The sequence below is a fragment of the Mugil cephalus genome, chromosome 12, assembly GCF_022458985.1.
Source record: "Mugil cephalus isolate CIBA_MC_2020 chromosome 12, CIBA_Mcephalus_1.1, whole genome shotgun sequence".
In the NCBI taxonomy this organism is placed as follows: domain Eukaryota; kingdom Metazoa; phylum Chordata; class Actinopteri; order Mugiliformes; family Mugilidae; genus Mugil; species Mugil cephalus.
The window spans coordinates 6,614,981-6,632,283 of NC_061781.1; the positions used below are offsets into that span (position 1 = coordinate 6,614,981).

General features: G+C 44.1%; 1 protein-coding gene across 1 annotated transcript; it reads right to left on the minus strand.

Moving 5' to 3' along the window:
- Positions 1-7,809: 7,809 nt before the first annotated feature.
- twist2 (twist-related protein 2) lies at positions 7,810-11,185 on the minus strand. Its single transcript, XM_047600139.1, has 2 exons — positions 10,422-11,185; positions 7,810-8,373 (listed from the first exon to the last, which is right to left on the minus strand). The coding sequence occupies exon 1, from the start codon at positions 10,947-10,949 to the stop codon at positions 10,455-10,457; it is 495 nt and encodes a 164-aa protein (XP_047456095.1). The 5' UTR covers positions 10,950-11,185; the 3' UTR covers positions 7,810-8,373; positions 10,422-10,454.
- Between the last annotated feature and the right edge of the window lie 6,118 nt (positions 11,186-17,303).

Below are 17,303 nucleotides of genomic sequence, written 5' to 3' on the forward strand. Positions count from 1 at the left end.
GTCACACGTGAGGAGCACCCTCCAGGGGTCTGGTAAGCTCACATCTTTCTAACTACGCACTTCCAAGTGCTTCATCTCGTCATCTACAACCGCTTACCCTTGCTAGGGTCGTGGGCGTTGGGGGACGAGAGGCGGGGTACACCCTGGACAGGTCTCCAGTCTATCGCAGGGCTAACACAGAAACAAAGAACTATTCACACCTAGGGTCAATTTAGAGGGGAAGACATGCAAATTGTACCCACAAAGGCCCGAGCTATAATAACATATAATAATAGTCAATACTACAGTAGCACTCTGAACTACAGCTCCCTCACATATTTAGGAAGTAGTGTAACCTGTAAACGCCCTCAAATGCCTGTAATTGGTGGAGTTCCTCTTTGAGTCCAGAGGGAGGCATCATTGGTGAAAATGGCTTCAAGGGCCCCCACAGTAGCTTTGACCGGGATTAACCACCCATTTGGGGAGGTCAGAGGTCTGAGTGAGTGTCCAAATAAACAGCAGTGGATCCCTGTTGGTGGTGGAACTAACGCTAAGACAACAGTCCAAAAGCAAATAAAACCAATCCCGCCTTGCCGTCGCTCAAATAAACATACATGCATTCCACCGCTTTCAGTCGAACTCTGGATTTACTGAGTAACAGGGTAAATAATACCCCTGCCTCCAGGCTTTGTAGCCCCGTCACCAGCCCTGTAAATGATGAAGGCTTGAGACGCTGTGCAGCGGCGAAGGCAAACGAGAAAAAAAAAGAAAAAAAAGATCCCATCTTTGGTTTCTTGTGGGAATAAGGTTAATGCAGACGAGAGGGACAATATTTGCCATTTTACATATGCTGAAAGTAAAAGGGTGACCGTAAAGCAGGGAATGTGCCCTCTTTATGGTTCCTCTGTGGCTGGGGATGCTCTAACAACAGCGTTTGTGACACACACAGACTGCCCGTCTCACCTCCGGTTCACAGTATCTCTGCCATGTAGTGACACGCAACCCCTGCGCCCTCTGAGTCAGGTCGGGTCAGGGAGGAGGTGGAGCCCCGCTAGTTGAACTTTACCCCCTCCTGAAGCCCAACCCACATGGTGGCTGTCTGTTTGCCACAACAAAGGACTGACATGTCAGTCAGAGATGAAGTCTTGGAAAGCCCCCCTTTTCTATTTTCCCCTCTTGTTTCGCCGCAGTGACATTCTGGTCTGCGGCAGCTCTCTTGCCGTGCTCGTCTTCTTGCTGCGTCGGTCGTTATCAGTTAGCTCTGTTATTACCCGGCCGCCGTGTGCTCAAAGAAGGCCTCATCCTCCCAGCTGTGCTCATCACCGCGCTTTTTAATTGCAGGTTCGTGAAGGCTCCAAATGGGCGATGAGGCTTTGGCCAGCTGCTCGGATGACAAATAAAACTAATTATAGAAGAGTGATTAGAGTCAAATTTGGATCATCAGCGCACACAGGCACGTTGGGAAACTGTAGATGTGGCCCGTTCGAGTAAAGTCGATGAAGACTTGGAGAAGGAAATGACAAGAAAAAGGCTAAAATCCAAAAAAATTCTGCAATTTCCCTGTACTCATTTCATCCCGAGCACACCATTTTTGGAAACAATGGAAACGCACATGAGGAGCCTGTAGCCGTTTGCTTTTCTTTCCATTGGATGTTCCATCAGTCCAGTTGGGACTTCTGATCCGTTGTGTATTTGAAAAGCCGTGCATCATTTGCTTGCCTTGTTACTGCGTGTGTTTAGTCTGCCCTTCAGTGCGCAGTGACATCAAAAGGGCTATGCAAACATAACACCAAGGCTAAGTCACTGTCAGCTTGAAGTGTCAGGAGGACAAGCAGCGAGGCAAAGTTCACCGATGAGTGGCAGCACATGCTACCAATGACTGCTTGTCTTTCCACAGTCACATAACTGGCTCTAGAACTTCCCTTTAGGCCATGCTATTCTGGTAGAGAAAGGACATATCATTAAATGGTTACCCAAACTAAACAAAGTATCTTCTATTTGTAGTTGTAAAAAAAAGTCCTTCAGCTTCTTGGTTTCATATTTCTATACTATATGCATATACAGTACACAAATCAGCCATATCTTTATCACCATTATGTAATAATCACTGGTCAAGTGAATGACACTGATTATCTGGTTATCATGGCACATGTCTGGTGGTGGCACATATCAGCAGGTGAACACTTTGTCCTACAATTTGGGTGTGTTAGCAGAGGGAGAAATGGGTAAGTTGAAAAGATTTTCTTGTCAAGGGCCAAAGTGTGACAGTGTTTCCTGTCTGCACTGATCAGTACCTATCAAAAGTGGTCCAAGAGAGGAAAAGCAGTGAACTGGGGACATCAAGGCCAAGGACTGATGTAGGGAGTGAAGATTAGTCTAATTAGACTATTGTACAACTCAGACTGCTGATGCTGACAGAAAGGTGTCAGAAAACACACTGCATCCCGTTGCCTTGCAGCTTTGATGCCACAGGCAAGTCAGAATGCCCAGTCTGACACTTACTTTGGTCTGATGAACAATGTTTTCTGCTACATTAAGTGGTTGCCCGCACATGTGCGTCACTTATCAGGGCAACACATGGCGCTAGGATTGAAGGGAAATTCCATTTAAAAGTGACCTCCACATAAATGCTGGGAGGTTTCCCAGAAAAACATTACGTGGTAACAAGATCATCAGTGATACTCATTTCACCCATTGGTGGTTTTAATGTTGTGGCTGTGTATGACTTCATGTGTACTGTTGAATGCATCAGATCATTTATATCTGCAAATAAAGTTTGCCCAATTGCCATGGAGATGGATCTGGCCTGATTGTAGTTAGAAGGTGCAGATGTAAACTAAGAAGACCAGCCGCTGAATATGCTCAGTCAAAACTTAAAGATCCAGCATGTTGAATGTAGTGACATCTAGTGGTGAGTTAGCAGATTGCAACCAAATAAAAGCCCCTCCCTTTCCAAGTAAATAGCAGAAGTTATGTGGCTGCTGAAAACACGCACACAAAGTGTAGAGGCAGCTTTGTAGGAACACAGCCTTTTCGTTTCTGTTTTGTTTGTTTGTCTATTATTATTATTGTGTTTCTTTTTTTATTTTATTTTTTTAAATTGTTATATGGATTGCCCCTGTGTCCGAAATAAAGTGTCGATTGATTTTTAACCTGCTACTGTAGCTAATAAAGAGCTCACAGTATAGTAATTGTCAGACAGCTAAGTAAACACTAATAAAAGCATAATTATAAACATTATATACATTTTGCCCCTAAAACCTACACACTAGACCTTTAAACTATGAACATCCCCCTAGTAAGTTTAAAATACTCCATTTTTTCTACGCTAAAAAATAACTAATGAAAATCTTTACTTCTGGATTGCATATATTGAGTAAATACTTTAAGTTTGTCTTTATCTAAAACAGAATACATGAGAAAGTATATGCTACTGAAGAAGGATGACCTGCTGACCCCTGTGACTCACCGCTAGTGCTAATGAAGAGCGAAGCAGGAGGAGCATGTCGGTAAGTTCCCTTAAAAACACAGACCCCTGTCTCCTACACAGACGGATCAAGTTTCACTGCTGAAGGTGACGGACGATGATAATAAGGATGCAAAGAGAAATGAATCTTGCACGTCCATTGGTTGTCCGGGCGGCAATCTAAGATGTAGCCTCATGGTTGCCACGGTGAAGGCAAAATCACCAATAGGCCCTTTTTTTTTATCATAACGACCAAGAAAAACAAACAAAAGCAGTGATTTATTACTGGTGGAAAAGAATACATTGAAAATTAATTAAATTCACCATGCATTCGTAATGACAAAAGATTACCGCTCATGCTTTTTGTTTATGGCTTTGCGTGATCTTCCAGGCGTCCCTCATCTGAACCGGTTAGCGAAGCCGATATTATTGTTTGGCTAACATCACCGACGCGTAAGTTCGATTCATATATTTATATTTAACTTTCTGGATGTTGAAAGGTAATGATTCATGTGACTCTTGCTGCAGGAAGCAGATATGCCAGAATGGCTGAAGAACACTGATTTATCCAGGAACGGAAGGATTCAGTGTGAGTGTTGCTGTTATTTTCCACAGCGCTATGTGTCAGAAAGAGAGTGTGTGAGATGAGACCAGATGGACGATAGACAATGCCAGAAGAGAAGATCTGCTCTGAGGCTCAGGGCTAAGTTACATACTGTACAATAGAAGCAGAGTGATACAGTGCCAAGCTAAAGGCTGGGTTTGCATCACCACTCAAATAATGCTCATCTTAAACTCAGTCCATCCCTGTAATAACCATTGATATTATAGAAACATATCAAAGGAGCTTGATACATTTATGTTTGGACAGTCTGTGGAGAGACACTCGTAGAGGATATGAACAAGAACATCTGGGCAAACATTCATTCTCTGTGCTTTCCAGGGCTCTGAGTGATTGTGTCCCCTGGTTTTACAACAACACTGATCCCATACAGAGAGAGACAAAAAAAAAAAAAAAACAACATGACAGATCAGACTTTGTTCACGTGGGAACAGCATCAAATGCAATGGAGTTTATCCGTGTGTCGCAAATCAGAAGTGACAGGTGTTTTTCCGGTCGCTCCGAAAAGAGAGGAACCCGCGCGAGACCACGTTAGCCGAGCAGGCCTGCGTTTTACAACCGAATCTCCCAGTCCAGCTCGGCACAGCCGTCATCCAGGGAGAAACCCCCAATGAGCCATGCAGTACGCAGTTTCAAGACGAGAGAGTGACATGAACTTTAGCGCTCAGTGATTTCATAAATAAATAAATAGAAAGTGAGCTTCGGTGGAATGAGAAATGGAGGAGAGATTTAGACGAGGAAACGCTGGTGGCATCTTGTCGTTTAGCGTTGCTTTGTGTTCACGCTGATTACATTTGGGGTTAGTGACAGCGGCAAGAGAGAGGGGTCGAGGTGTCTTCTTGAGGACACTTCAACAAGTACAGTCGTATAATTATGTTTCATATAATGTCAAGTTGGTTCAGGTTTGAGGCTGTGAGTTAGTGATTTCTCGGGATCCTGGCAGGCTGAGAGGGGAAGGTCTGGGACTGGGAGTCGTTCACTGGTTCTACACAGACAGTATTGTGTTGTATTGTGTTGCTATATCATCATGTAGATTTAAGTAACATGTCCGTATGCAATCATGTTGGTTCTTTCAGATTATGACATTTCCACATAATATTAGATTTCTTAAGAGCGACATTTCATGATATTAATGAATGGCCATAGTGTACAGCATATTCAACCTCCACGTCTTCATCTGTGCATATATGTAATATATGCTCGCTGAGGTGAATGTGTAAAATTGTGTGTGCTCATCCTCGCAGAAGAAAGTCCCAGAGACCCAGAGTAAGAAACGCGATGAAGAAAAGATGGAGCTGAGCTGAAGGAAAAAAAAAGCTAATTCCTTTAAATCCGGGCCATGTTGAAAGCCAAAGCTTTGCCGTGTTGTCCTGAACTCTGTCAGTCATGACAGGTTTTCTCATCTATTTACTGTCTGTGCCAGGATTTATGGCTCTATTAGTTTGTCTGTTTGCAGCTAAAGCGAGGCCCTGCTTATGCAAAACGATTCAGTGCCTCAGCAAGCACAGACATTTCACTTTTGCTTTGATGTGCCATTATATTTTATCATTTCACCATTTTATACAAGAAGCTCAGGAAGACTGAATTATATACGTGGATAAATATAATGAATAAATCAAAAATAATTCATTAAATTAATAGATAACTCAATTTCTTTTTTCATGCTATTTCTCAGTGTCCGTTCCCGGCTGGCCTTTTGTGAAGCATTTTCTTTCCTGTAAGACAATTACCTGCTGCATGAAATACAAAATAACAAACACATGAAAAGTGAACATTTCTGCCAAATTGTAGTCTAATTTCATAGTCCTTATTATACGCTCATTTCATCCGTTTTTTTCCTCCACCAGGAAGAAAGAGAAAGATCGAGGAATATTTGAAGTCTGACGAAAGCTCTCCGGATTGCCATGGTGTCAGCAGACACAGCTGACTTCCAGCTTTGCCAGCGCACTCACAAACAAACATGCACACACTGGGGAAGTGCAGTCAAGCCAACGTCAGCCTCCAGAGTGGTATAAGGTTAACCTTTAGATTTTTTTTATTTTATTTTTTTATTTTTTTTACTGAACCAGACGAACACAGAATACCGTTAGAGGCGCGCACACAGTGTAAACCTTTACTTTATTCCCTTTTTACTGCAAATTAAAGTTTTGTAGCTTTTTCCGTCTGATTTTACGGGAAACATCTGGATCTCTCGCACCACTGGAGCAGTGGCCCCGGGTGATTCTGTGCCGCTCAGCTGTGAGGGCCCGGGATAATGAGCAGGTATCAAACAGGCTCCTATGGATAATCCGACCTTGGTAGGAAGGGCTGCCCAACAGCATCCAGGACCACCATGCCAAAAGTGACTGCACACTGTGGCATCTGTTCATCTTTAGCTATCGTGAAGGAAAATAGAGTTTATTGTTTGAGCTCATTAATAGAAATCACTCGTTGATTTTTCGTTGTTGTCACGACCCTGTCTTCGCCACCTTGTGATGACTTGAGTGAAACTTCGCTCAAATTTAAAAGGCCTTGATCCTCGGTCTTCACAAAGGCAGGGTAAGGTCGTCACAGATATCACAGCGTTAGTCACAGAGATCACGGCGTCACGGCACACTTCATGTCACATAAATCACTCAATTTAAACATTCCTTGAAATGAAAACAGGCCATTTGTCCACGCTAAGGCCTTCTGAACTGCTCAGTCGGTAAACGAGTTAATCAGTGATCATCGCTGAGGTCATGTTTTTTAAATAAAGTGCAACACAGAGTCTGTAGAACTGGCAGCATTCATTCATGTGTTACCTTGGAATAAATGGCTGGATAATAATGTGAGTTATGCGCCTCAGCATTTTCAAGAACCAGCAGGAGGATAGAGCCACGTGCTTACAGGTGTTTCCTCCATCAGATCGCATTCACTGACCACCAGAAAAATCAGACAGACCAGTACCAAAAAACATTCCACAAGGCTGACTTTATGTCATCATCATCTACATCATTCATTGAGTCTAGCTGATAAATACTGAATATGTCACTTAAAGGTTTAAATATAATATGCTACTATATTGTTTATATAAGAAATGCAGAGTTTGATTTAAAACTGTAATTACTGACTTATTTAAAATAAAAAATGTCAGCAGCTGACCCACAGTGCACAGCTTGAGCTGAAACAACCACGGAGAAGCAAGCCTGCCATTTACACCAGCGGCCCCGCGTTAACAATGAGGTCTTTTAGTGTTTAGATTGCATCTAACCACGTCTGGGAAAACGAGATGTAAACAGTTTTAATGTATTAACAGAGACTCAAAGCAATTTATCGGTCGTCTAGTTGGGGTGTGCTGCGGGCTGAGTCCTTATCTGCGGCTGTTGGGGCTCCCTGCTCGTTAAAGGGCCCAAAGGCGTCGCCATTTGAAAAGATTACGCGTTGTTTTTAAGCGGACAAACATTTTATATGGCTGAAAACTTGCCCGAAATTTCCTGCCCTGTTAATGAAGCTGTATTTTTTTATGGCCTGTTTTTTTTTGGTTTTTTTTAAGTCGCTGCTTTTTTCCATAACAACATGAGGGGGAGTTACAGGCCAATCTCTCACACCCAAAGAAAAAATAAAATAAAATAAATTTAATGTGCTAGTTATATTAGTCCAGTTTGGACCAAATAATTGGCTCAATATGACTTTTTTTTAATGTATTTTATTTGAAATGTTTTCAGCTGAACCATGTATGTTCTAGCTCAAACGTCTGAAATAATAATCAAAACGAAACATATTTTGTTCAAAAATACGTGATTTAATAAATAAGCAAAAAAAAACAACAAAAATGTACACTGGACGGATTTTGGCTGGAGATTTGCTAAAAAAAGAAAAGAAAGGAAAAGAAAAAAAGGGGGGAAAAAAAGAAAATTGGTGAAATAGATCCATGCAGCGAAAGAGTCTAAATTGCATTGGTCCCTTTTACAGTCTACATGCGTACTTACACGAGTATGTACAGTATGCGTTCATTTCTTCATATATATATATATATTTATACTTTTGGTTTAGAGTCTTTAAAAATATATATTTCCCTCTAGAAACGATTAAAGGATTGCTTCTGCATAAATCCGAGCTATTCGTTGTAACACTTCTGGGCCTACGTTGCAGGGCTCCGTCTTTTTTCCTTCCTCCTCATACGCAGACAGACAGACAGACAGACAGACAGTCAGAAGGGATGAATCGCATCCACGCACACTCCCCTAGAGTTTGTGGGTCACGTTACGTCTCTCCGCCATGCCTTTGAGGTCGATGGGTTCTCCAATAATCCCTTTGGTCTTCGTACTTTGTAGAAGTAAACAGTCTGTGAAGGAGGAAAACAAGAGAGAATATTGATTAGATGAACGTAGTACTTAATACCCAGGTCGTTGTCTTCTTCGGGTGAGGAGTTGAGGACATGTGATGTGTTTCGCCGGCTCTCTTCGCATGTGGGAAGTCATTAATGAATCAATTATTAGCCGCTGAGCTGAGTAAAACCACATGGCTGCACAAAAAGCAGGACCGGTTTTGCGTTTGAACGTCACAGCTGCATGGAAACACGGAGACGCGCACCTGAGTAAATTCACGCGTTTTCGTTTCTCCGTGGATTAGCGGACAAGCCTAAACCAATAAAAAGCCAAATCCTCGGAGCACCATTAAGCCAGGTGTTTTTACTGAGCTGCGCCACGGCGTTCACCAAGGGCGCAATTTTTCAAGTTTACTTTGAAAGGCCTTTCGCACGTACGAACAATGTCTTCTTGTTCCTTTGCTTTTCACCTGCTTGAATCCATGCAGCTAAACGACTGTTGTTTATTATTAGTCAACAATGTATTTAAATTAAATAGCTACGTGTGAAAAAACTATTTGGAGGAATTTCAAGAGCAGCTTCAAATCGCGTCAGGCGTCCTAAAGGCCAGACTCCACATCTCAGTGCTTTATTTTACATTTCACTGGGGCCAGTTAAAGTTCCACATTATTTTTTTATTTTATTTTTTTAAATCCACCTTCAAATTTACTGTGCTCACACAAATCACTGTAATGAAGCTCGTTCCTCTCCCCGCGGCACCGGGATTAGTTTATAAGACAACAAAGCCTCGCTGATGAGCAGTTACGACTGGGCGGTCTGCTAACTACACGTCAGGCCCATGAGAAATAAACAAACCCTGCTCCCAGTTGTTTTAACTGAAAAGTGTTATTTAGTGTCATTTGGCCTGTGCTTTTATTCCCAAATGTTTTCGGCCGACCATCTAATAAGAAGAGAAGACCTAAACAAACCTGTACCTTTTCTTTTCTTATATTATGCAACATGTCACTTGCGTATTTTATGACAAACACATCTCCTAGCTATTTTTTTGGATAGCTTACTGCACTGGTGAGCTCTCCAGACCAGGCTCCGAATCTTCAAAAGTAACGTGACCAAATCCTGACTGCTTGTTAATAAGGGCCTCTGTTTTTATTGTCTTGCACTGGCTTGAACCTTCGTGTCCAGCCGGGCTGCCCATTCCTGCGGTCTCCACACAGGAAAGCACTTCATTGTGGATATAAATTACCCGTGGTGGCACTACAGCTGCGCTTTGTACCAGTACTGCTTTTTTTTCACCACGCTCATTATGAAATGTTGTTAAGGGAGACTGGATAAGGATAAACTGCAAAAAAAAAAAAAACAAAACAAAACAAAAAAAATAATTTTACGTCTTTGTACGCAAAAAATAGAACAGAAACAGACGACGCATATTGTTCATCCCTGGTATGTCAAAGTGTTCCAAAACTATTATTTGTGTTAATCCGCCTACTTCCCTCCGCCTAGCCCCCTTTCTCAAAACAAACCAAGTGTTCTAATTTCCACATGCTGAACCGGACACTCGTTCGACTGGATTCTTACGGTAATTTGACCTTTAGCGATAACTTCCCTGATGGATCGAGCCCCGCGCACCCCCGCATCCAGATGCAGGCGCGCAGGCGGGCGCCGACAAGATGCTTAGGCCTCAGTGTGAAATCTGTCACAAGCGCGCACAGTTCGGGAATCTCGCTTTTGGTGAGCAGCCGATGCACAGAAACATGCCGATCATCACCTCAACATCTGGCCTCAACTCCCCTTGACATACAAAACACGTGGCCGAATCACTCATAACTAGTCCCCAATTTGCATAAAATGTATGTAAATGTGTGAAGAAATTTCTAATCCATGAATCTGCCTCATATACTTCTATGTCAGCCTACAGGGAAGTGCTCGTTATAATAATCATTTTTTTTTTATACATTGTGCAATGAAGGAATAGTTTATTCACCACTATCCAAGATATGATTAAAAATGTATTATTTCTGTTACGTGAATATCAGTAATATTTTCTTGGTTTCATTTGTGGTACCCACCGCTTTGGCATTGTAAATGAAGGTCTCTGGGTGCTAGTGAGATGCTGACATAGACCAAGCGCCCTCCATCCTCCACACTGAGAACGCGTAACTGAGTCTTTCGTGCGCTACGTAGCTGCAGCTGGACATCTTGTTGTCCATCTCGTCGCTCTGCAGCACCTGACACAGAAAATCTATGTATCTGGAAGCCAGCTTCAGAGTCTGTATCTTGCTGAGTTTGTCCGACGGCAGCGTGGGGATAATTTTGCGCAAAGACGCGAAGGCCTCGTTCAGTGACTGAGTCCGTTGCCTCTCCCGGACGTTGGCCAGGACCCGCTGGTTCTGCAGCTCCTCGTAGGACTGCGTGCTGCTCGGACTCGGCTTCTTCCCCCGCTTCACGGGACCCGGGCTGCTACTGCTGCTATCCTCGCTGGACTTTTTGCTGTTCCTCCTCTTCCTCGCGAAGCGTTTCTGCTGCCGGTCCAGCTCCTCCTCGCTGGTCACCAGACTATCCACAGGGGAGACTGGAGAACTGGAGCCCTCTTCCATTTCTTTCTTGAAGAAATGCAGGGATAGAGAGGAAAAAACGGTGTCCACCTTTGAAGCCGTGGTTACAGAAAAAAAAATGTATAAATATCCTTGCAGATGAGGGGAATAATTTCAAGATGTCTCTCTCTGCGCTGCTCACTGCAGAGGGAAGGGAGCTCAAACTGGCGGTTGGCACGCTTCTCCTTTCTCAGGAAGTTTTTTCCTTAAATTTTTTTGGAAACTTTATCCCGGTTTCAGATGCTAAATAGCTTTCAGAGTGGAAGGGGAGGGGTTTTGAGGGCGAAGGGGGAGCTAGTGTGCGCCTCGGTCCTCTAATAAGCAGGAGGGACCAGTCATGGTTTCGTGTGTCTGGATGACTAGAAGAAGGCACCGATTCTCTGTCAAAAGCAACGGGTGCTTTTTCTGGTTAGTTCCATCGAACAGACCATTTCATCTGACAACAAAATTAGACTTATTTAGATTATTATTACTTTTAAATAGCTGTACCACACTGAACCTAATTATGCTCGTTTCAAATGTATTTTTCGTTACGCATTTACTGAAATAATTGCTGATTTTTGAAATATTTGTCATACATTTAAAAAAAATACTTTATATAAAAAACTTTGATTTGGGAAAAAATACAATATTTTATAATATGCTACAAATGTGTCGGAAAGTTATTGGATTTTAATAAAAGTAAAGAATGAATCAGAGCTCTTTGGGGTCAATAAAACAATCAAATTAACAGTTGCATAAAATCCAACTGTTCCTGGAGAATTATGGCTTTTTGCCACCGTGCAGTCCCTCTGTGTAAGGCCTTTTACACGCAGTCAACCCGTCCGTCTACAGCAAATACAATGTTTTTAACTGCAGTGTCAAGAGGGCGATTTACGCACAAACTCGCCGGTCTGGAGGAAATCAATCCGCTTGATCTCTAATCGAATCAAGTCTGCGCGCTCTCGCTCTTCCTTTAATGTGGAAGTCAAACAGGAAAGAGGCTTAAACCAACCGACGGGCTCTCCGGTTTCCGCGGATACCTCCAGTGGACGGTGTCTCCGTGCGTTTTGTCAGCGGTCCACCTCTTCATCTGTCATGTCATGTTTTCCCTGCGCCGAGGCTGCACAGGTGGCTCACATTATAGAGACGAATTTATCCGCTGCCAAAATGCAGTTTGTCCAGATCAGCTGACTGACCCCTGGAGTTTTCTGTGGCTCTGTGTTGTTGTGGGTTTTTGAGGAAAGCCAGCGCACTTCGGCTCCAATGAACTGCAAAAAAAATAAATGAACAATTAATCAAACAACCATAATATATATATATCTACATAATGTCATAAAAATACGTTTTTGAAAAAAGGATTAGAATATAATTTAATTGCACCTAAAATTATTTATTTCAACTTATTTTCCATTTGTTATGATAATGTGTTTAATATGACATTCCTCGACAAAGATAAATGAGTGCGGGGATGTAAATGTTACCATAATTTAGTAGTGCAGGTGACCTTAAAATGATATGCTGTGACTTAGGGAAACCAGGCATTAACTGTTAATGTGAATTAAATAACCAAACCTGTCATTATCCAAACTGTAAGAACAAGTCCATTAGGAAGCAGTTGTGCTAATTAAGACTATACCACACACCTCAATGCTAGAGAAATCTGTGAAAATAATCACATGACATCATCTGGAGTGTCCATGCTGTGTGTGCATGTCCAGGGAGGCTGCAAATGGGCTGGAACCTCCTGAAAGTTACTAAACCAGTGAGTATTCTCCTGGTATCGACTCCTTCAGGCCTTTAGGAAAAGCCGTCTGCTTTGTGTTTTGGGCTCCACTGATCATGGCTACTGTCACACCACCATGACCCAGCACCAGAGCTCTTAATTCAAACAGTGGCGTGCCCCAGCACAGGTCGACGTGTGGCCACATTTTATGGGCCTAGTTTATACAACATCTTTATCTTTACCGCGTCCCGCATGCAAATACACAAGCAGGGTTAGCCGGCAGGACGCGCCCCTTCGCAGGAGCACATCCACGGTCACGCATACACACACTTTCCCTGATTATGACCCCTGACCTGCTGCTCCCTGCCTCAGCTGCAGGAGGCCTCCGTGCCCAGGGGAGAAGGTTGCAACTTGCAGAGTGAGAGACTGATCCTGTGCAGCGTCTGTGAGGTCGGCTCCACATATACACGCTCCGCAAGAAGAAAGGGGGTGAGAGCGGGGGCCCCCCAGCCGGCACTTTTCCATCCACTGTATGCTCTGGGCAATGACAAGCAAGCACCTAAAGACAAGAAACACATAACGAGGAAGACAGTTTGGACTAGCCTCAGATTGATTATACTCCACCAGCAAGGCTTGAAAGTAACGATGCTATTAAAACCTCTTAGTAAGTCAACATCGTCATAGAAGTGTTAATAGATTGAGCCTGTCCCAGTTAAAGCACAATTGCATTGATCAGATATCAAATCGTTAAGTCGAACTGATCATTTCGTGTACTTCAGGTCTGATGGGGGAAATGCAGACTGTAATGTCTATAAGTGCTCCTTAATCCTCTGTGGATCACGGTAAATGATTCATGTACATCTCACCCAGTGCTCATCGGGTTTGAAAGGAATTTTCATTCTCTATGAGTCTCACAAGACCCCCACCCCCAAGAGAGAACTGACGGAAGATAAAAAGAGAGGCATACGCAGCAAAATGAAGTGCGACAGAGGGGGTGTTGGGGGGGTGACCTGCCTCTCAGATCAAAGATGAGCCCGGGCCATAATTCAGCAGAGCGGGATGACGTACCTCTGTCTTGTTTGACACCTTGGAAACCAGCTCCACATGGGTCGAGGGCATGGCCTTAATGAGCTCAGATCCTGTCTGCTGTCACATCAGCAGAAATGCATCCTTGTCGCACGCACGCATGCACGCAAGCACGCAAGCACGCAAGCACGCAAGCACTGCCGCCGGCCTTCGAGCCGGCCTCGTAAATAGGAATGACTGGAATGGGAATGAGAGGTGGCGAGAGACAAAGAGCAGGTTCAGGGAAAGAAGGAGGAAGGGGACAAAAACACAGAAGAGGCCAAATGCAGGAACGTGCGATGATTCACTAGAGACTTTCATCTGACATGGAGGGTTATGGACGTGTGAGGGAAGTTATGGGAGGGATGATTTGTTAGAGGCTGCGATGAGTGGAATTTTACTGTCCATGTGCCTGCCAGGATCACTTACCTCCGACTTCAGCACCACCCCACCATCCCAAGCACTTGTGAGGCTCACCCCAAATGATCTTGGCAAAAAGTATTGAAGCCATGGCCTATGCGCAATTGTGTGCACATGTCTACTTGTGTGTGTGTTTTAAACTCATGTACAGTGTACATTATCACCTGATTATGATGTGCATCTGTGTCCCTACATCTGCCTCTTCACAATTGCACTTGTACTGTATGTGTGTGTGTGTGAGAGAGAGTGTGTGTGTGCGCGCGTCAGAAAGTGATTCAAGATGAACCAAAGATGTTCAGCAGAGAAGGCCCAGCTGGTTTTCATCACACACAATATTGTGTCTATTACTAGCAGTGCAGTCGCTTTAAAAGCTACTTGTGGCCCCAGTGTTACCATTAGACCGACCATTTACATATCTGTCCTATACCCAACGCTACAATCTAAACTGGTCAGAGGACACCCGATGAAAGAGACGCAAAAATCACATTTAACTGGGATGCAAACTCACTAGGGATATTTTGATTGTTTGAACTAAATGAACTGGGCCGGGGTGATGGCCGCTACGTTCACGTGCAGTCGCTTCACGCATCAATGGGAAACAAACTGCCAGTTGAAGCGGAAACAAAACAGACAAATCTTCTTCGCTGTCTCCGTCTGAAACCGTCATCTGCAGTGAGAAGTGGATTTGTAGCCAGAGTTTGAGAAAAACAACATCTATGTCTGTTTTACTGCGCTGCTCGCTTCCAGTAAATTGTGAAAATGTGACTCACAAGTCAATTCTGAACAGTGCGCGTCAGAGCCGACGGAAATCCAAATTTATTGTTGCATTAAAGAAAATATGTCTTAAAGACATCACTGCCCTTTATTTAAACAGCAGCGATTATACACAACCTCAAAAGAACAATGGTAACCAGGACAAAACAACAATAGCTTTCTTTCATGCTAAAACCGAATCTTCTTCAGATGCACTGTCCCTGCTGCGCACGCACAGGCTGGCTCTTAATAAGGAATAGTGAGGCTGCCACTTGTTTCTAATAAGCGCCTGTGTTTAGCAGAGGCTTCTACGGTGGAGGAAACAACTGGCAATATCAGTGAGAGCTACATATTGAGCTATAAAACTGTGGGGGGACCTGCACTCAAAAAGTCAACTCACTGTAACGCCAAGGACCCATTCATTCATACATCCACACCTCTCCATTCTTCTGCCCCAGGCTTGATGACAAGGTGTTTCTGAAATCGCATTAGGGGCCCTTTCATAAAGGTTTCACTGGGGAGTGTGTAACAGCTTGAAGCATTTAGGCTTTGTTTAATACGATGCAGACTCGCTTCTCGATGCTTTGTCTCCTGTGTGTGGAAAGGGGCCTGGGATGCCAGAGACCCCCACTGTCAGAGTTTGCTTTGATATCTTGGGGTGGAAGGGGAAACAGCGCAGAATAACCTCCCTGCACCTACACACATATGCACGCCCCTTCCACCCCCACCCCACCCCCCAAAAAACCTGTATGCTCAATACCTGACTCTGCCCTGCTGCCCTGCAGAGTTATGGCCATCAAATGGATAAGCCAGGCTTTGAAGTGCGGCTCTCCGAGGCTTTACACCCTATGGGAGATGTGCACGAAGAGAAGGAATCATGATCTACACTTCTGTGTCCATTTCTGTTCAGACACGCTGTATCTGTTAGCTAAGGTGCCCTGGTTTCAAAACTCTCCCTGTCGGACAAAATTAAGCGGAAAAGTGCGCACACTTTAAAAAGAAACTTTAAAAATATGGATTACACTACGTTATGCGATTTGTCCAAAGTGGCCTAAACCGTTCCACAATGATCAGTATGCGGCTCGATTACACGTCGACATGTAGCTGTTGAACCCGTATGATTAATGGCTGACCCACTCTGCCACCTGAACTACATATTTATACGCGTATACACAAATGGATTGTGTGTGTGTTGAGGTGGGGTGCAGAAGGATACACTGTTTATTTTATCACTTTTGTCCAATAAGAGAACGCTCTTGGAACAAAGTCACAAATGCTAAATTCAGCCGCGCTCAACGTAAATGCACTTCACTGACTTGACAGTTACATAAAACAGAGTTGCCAGAGCAATTACGCCGGCTATAACACAATTATATTCATTATGCATGTACTACTTCCAGAATCTGAACTTTAACCAGGCCGAACAGAGGGGGTGTGGGGGGGTGGGTCGTGATGGTGGGGTCAGAGTAAATTTGCTGAACAAATGACAGAAAGGCCGAGCGCTCGGGTGCTGATGGGGCAGCCCCCTGCACAAATAGTCTAGCGTAATTAGAGCTGCACTTGTGACCCTGGTGCCAAGGTTAGCGTGAAGGCAGGCCCAGGTTCACAGTGCGATGTGTTAGCCAGGTGGCTCGGTCGGGCCGGGCTACAGTGGGGTTAGTCTGGGGGAAGGCAGTGCTTGGCAAACAGGGCTGTTGTTTGTTCTGCTGATTGGGCTCTGAAAAGCCGGCTGAAGATCCCCGGATGTCAACACAGAGGTGGCATTTACAGTCTACTGTCACTCCTTCAGCGTCACCTGTGTCACCAATAACACGCTCAGCTCTGCTAGTTGATCCTCAAGAATAATAAATCTGTCTGACCCTGTGGCTACCCTTTATTTTTTCTTCTAATTTCACCGCGAATCCTGATATCACTCTTAACACATCCTGCTAACGCCTCAGAGAACCTGCAGAGTTGACCGTGTTTATTTCTCTTCTAACTGATTGTTTTCTCTGGCCACCAGGAGGCCTGCACTTCTGGTCCAAGGAGGACATTATAGAGCGTTCCAGCACTCAACAGAGGAGGCTTCAAATGTGTGGCCCCCCTCGCCGTACAAGGCCCTCGCGGCGCAGGCCCCTTGGACGGCCTGAGACGACACCACATTTTTTTTCTTCACGCTCTCTGATCTGAGTTATTAGCTCTGAGGCTAAAAGCGCAGTGTTGTGTTGAGAAGAGGCGCTGGAATGAGAAAAGCAGGTGAGCCACTTAACTAGAGTTTCACAGCTATTAAAGTGCCAACACGCTGGGTCACCATGGCGATCGGTGGTAGGTGCGCGGCTCCTGGGGAGTCACCGTTCTAGTCTGAGGGGGCAGATGTTTGTTTTATGTAAGTTATTTAGGTGAGTCTGCTTCACAAAAGAACCCACATGCTGCCC

What these genes read in the sequence shown, in the direction of transcription:
- twist2 (XM_047600139.1), bottom strand. Translation starts at nt 10,949, where the DNA reads ATGGAAGAGGGCTCCAGTTCTCCAGTCTCCCCTGTGGATAGTCTGGTG.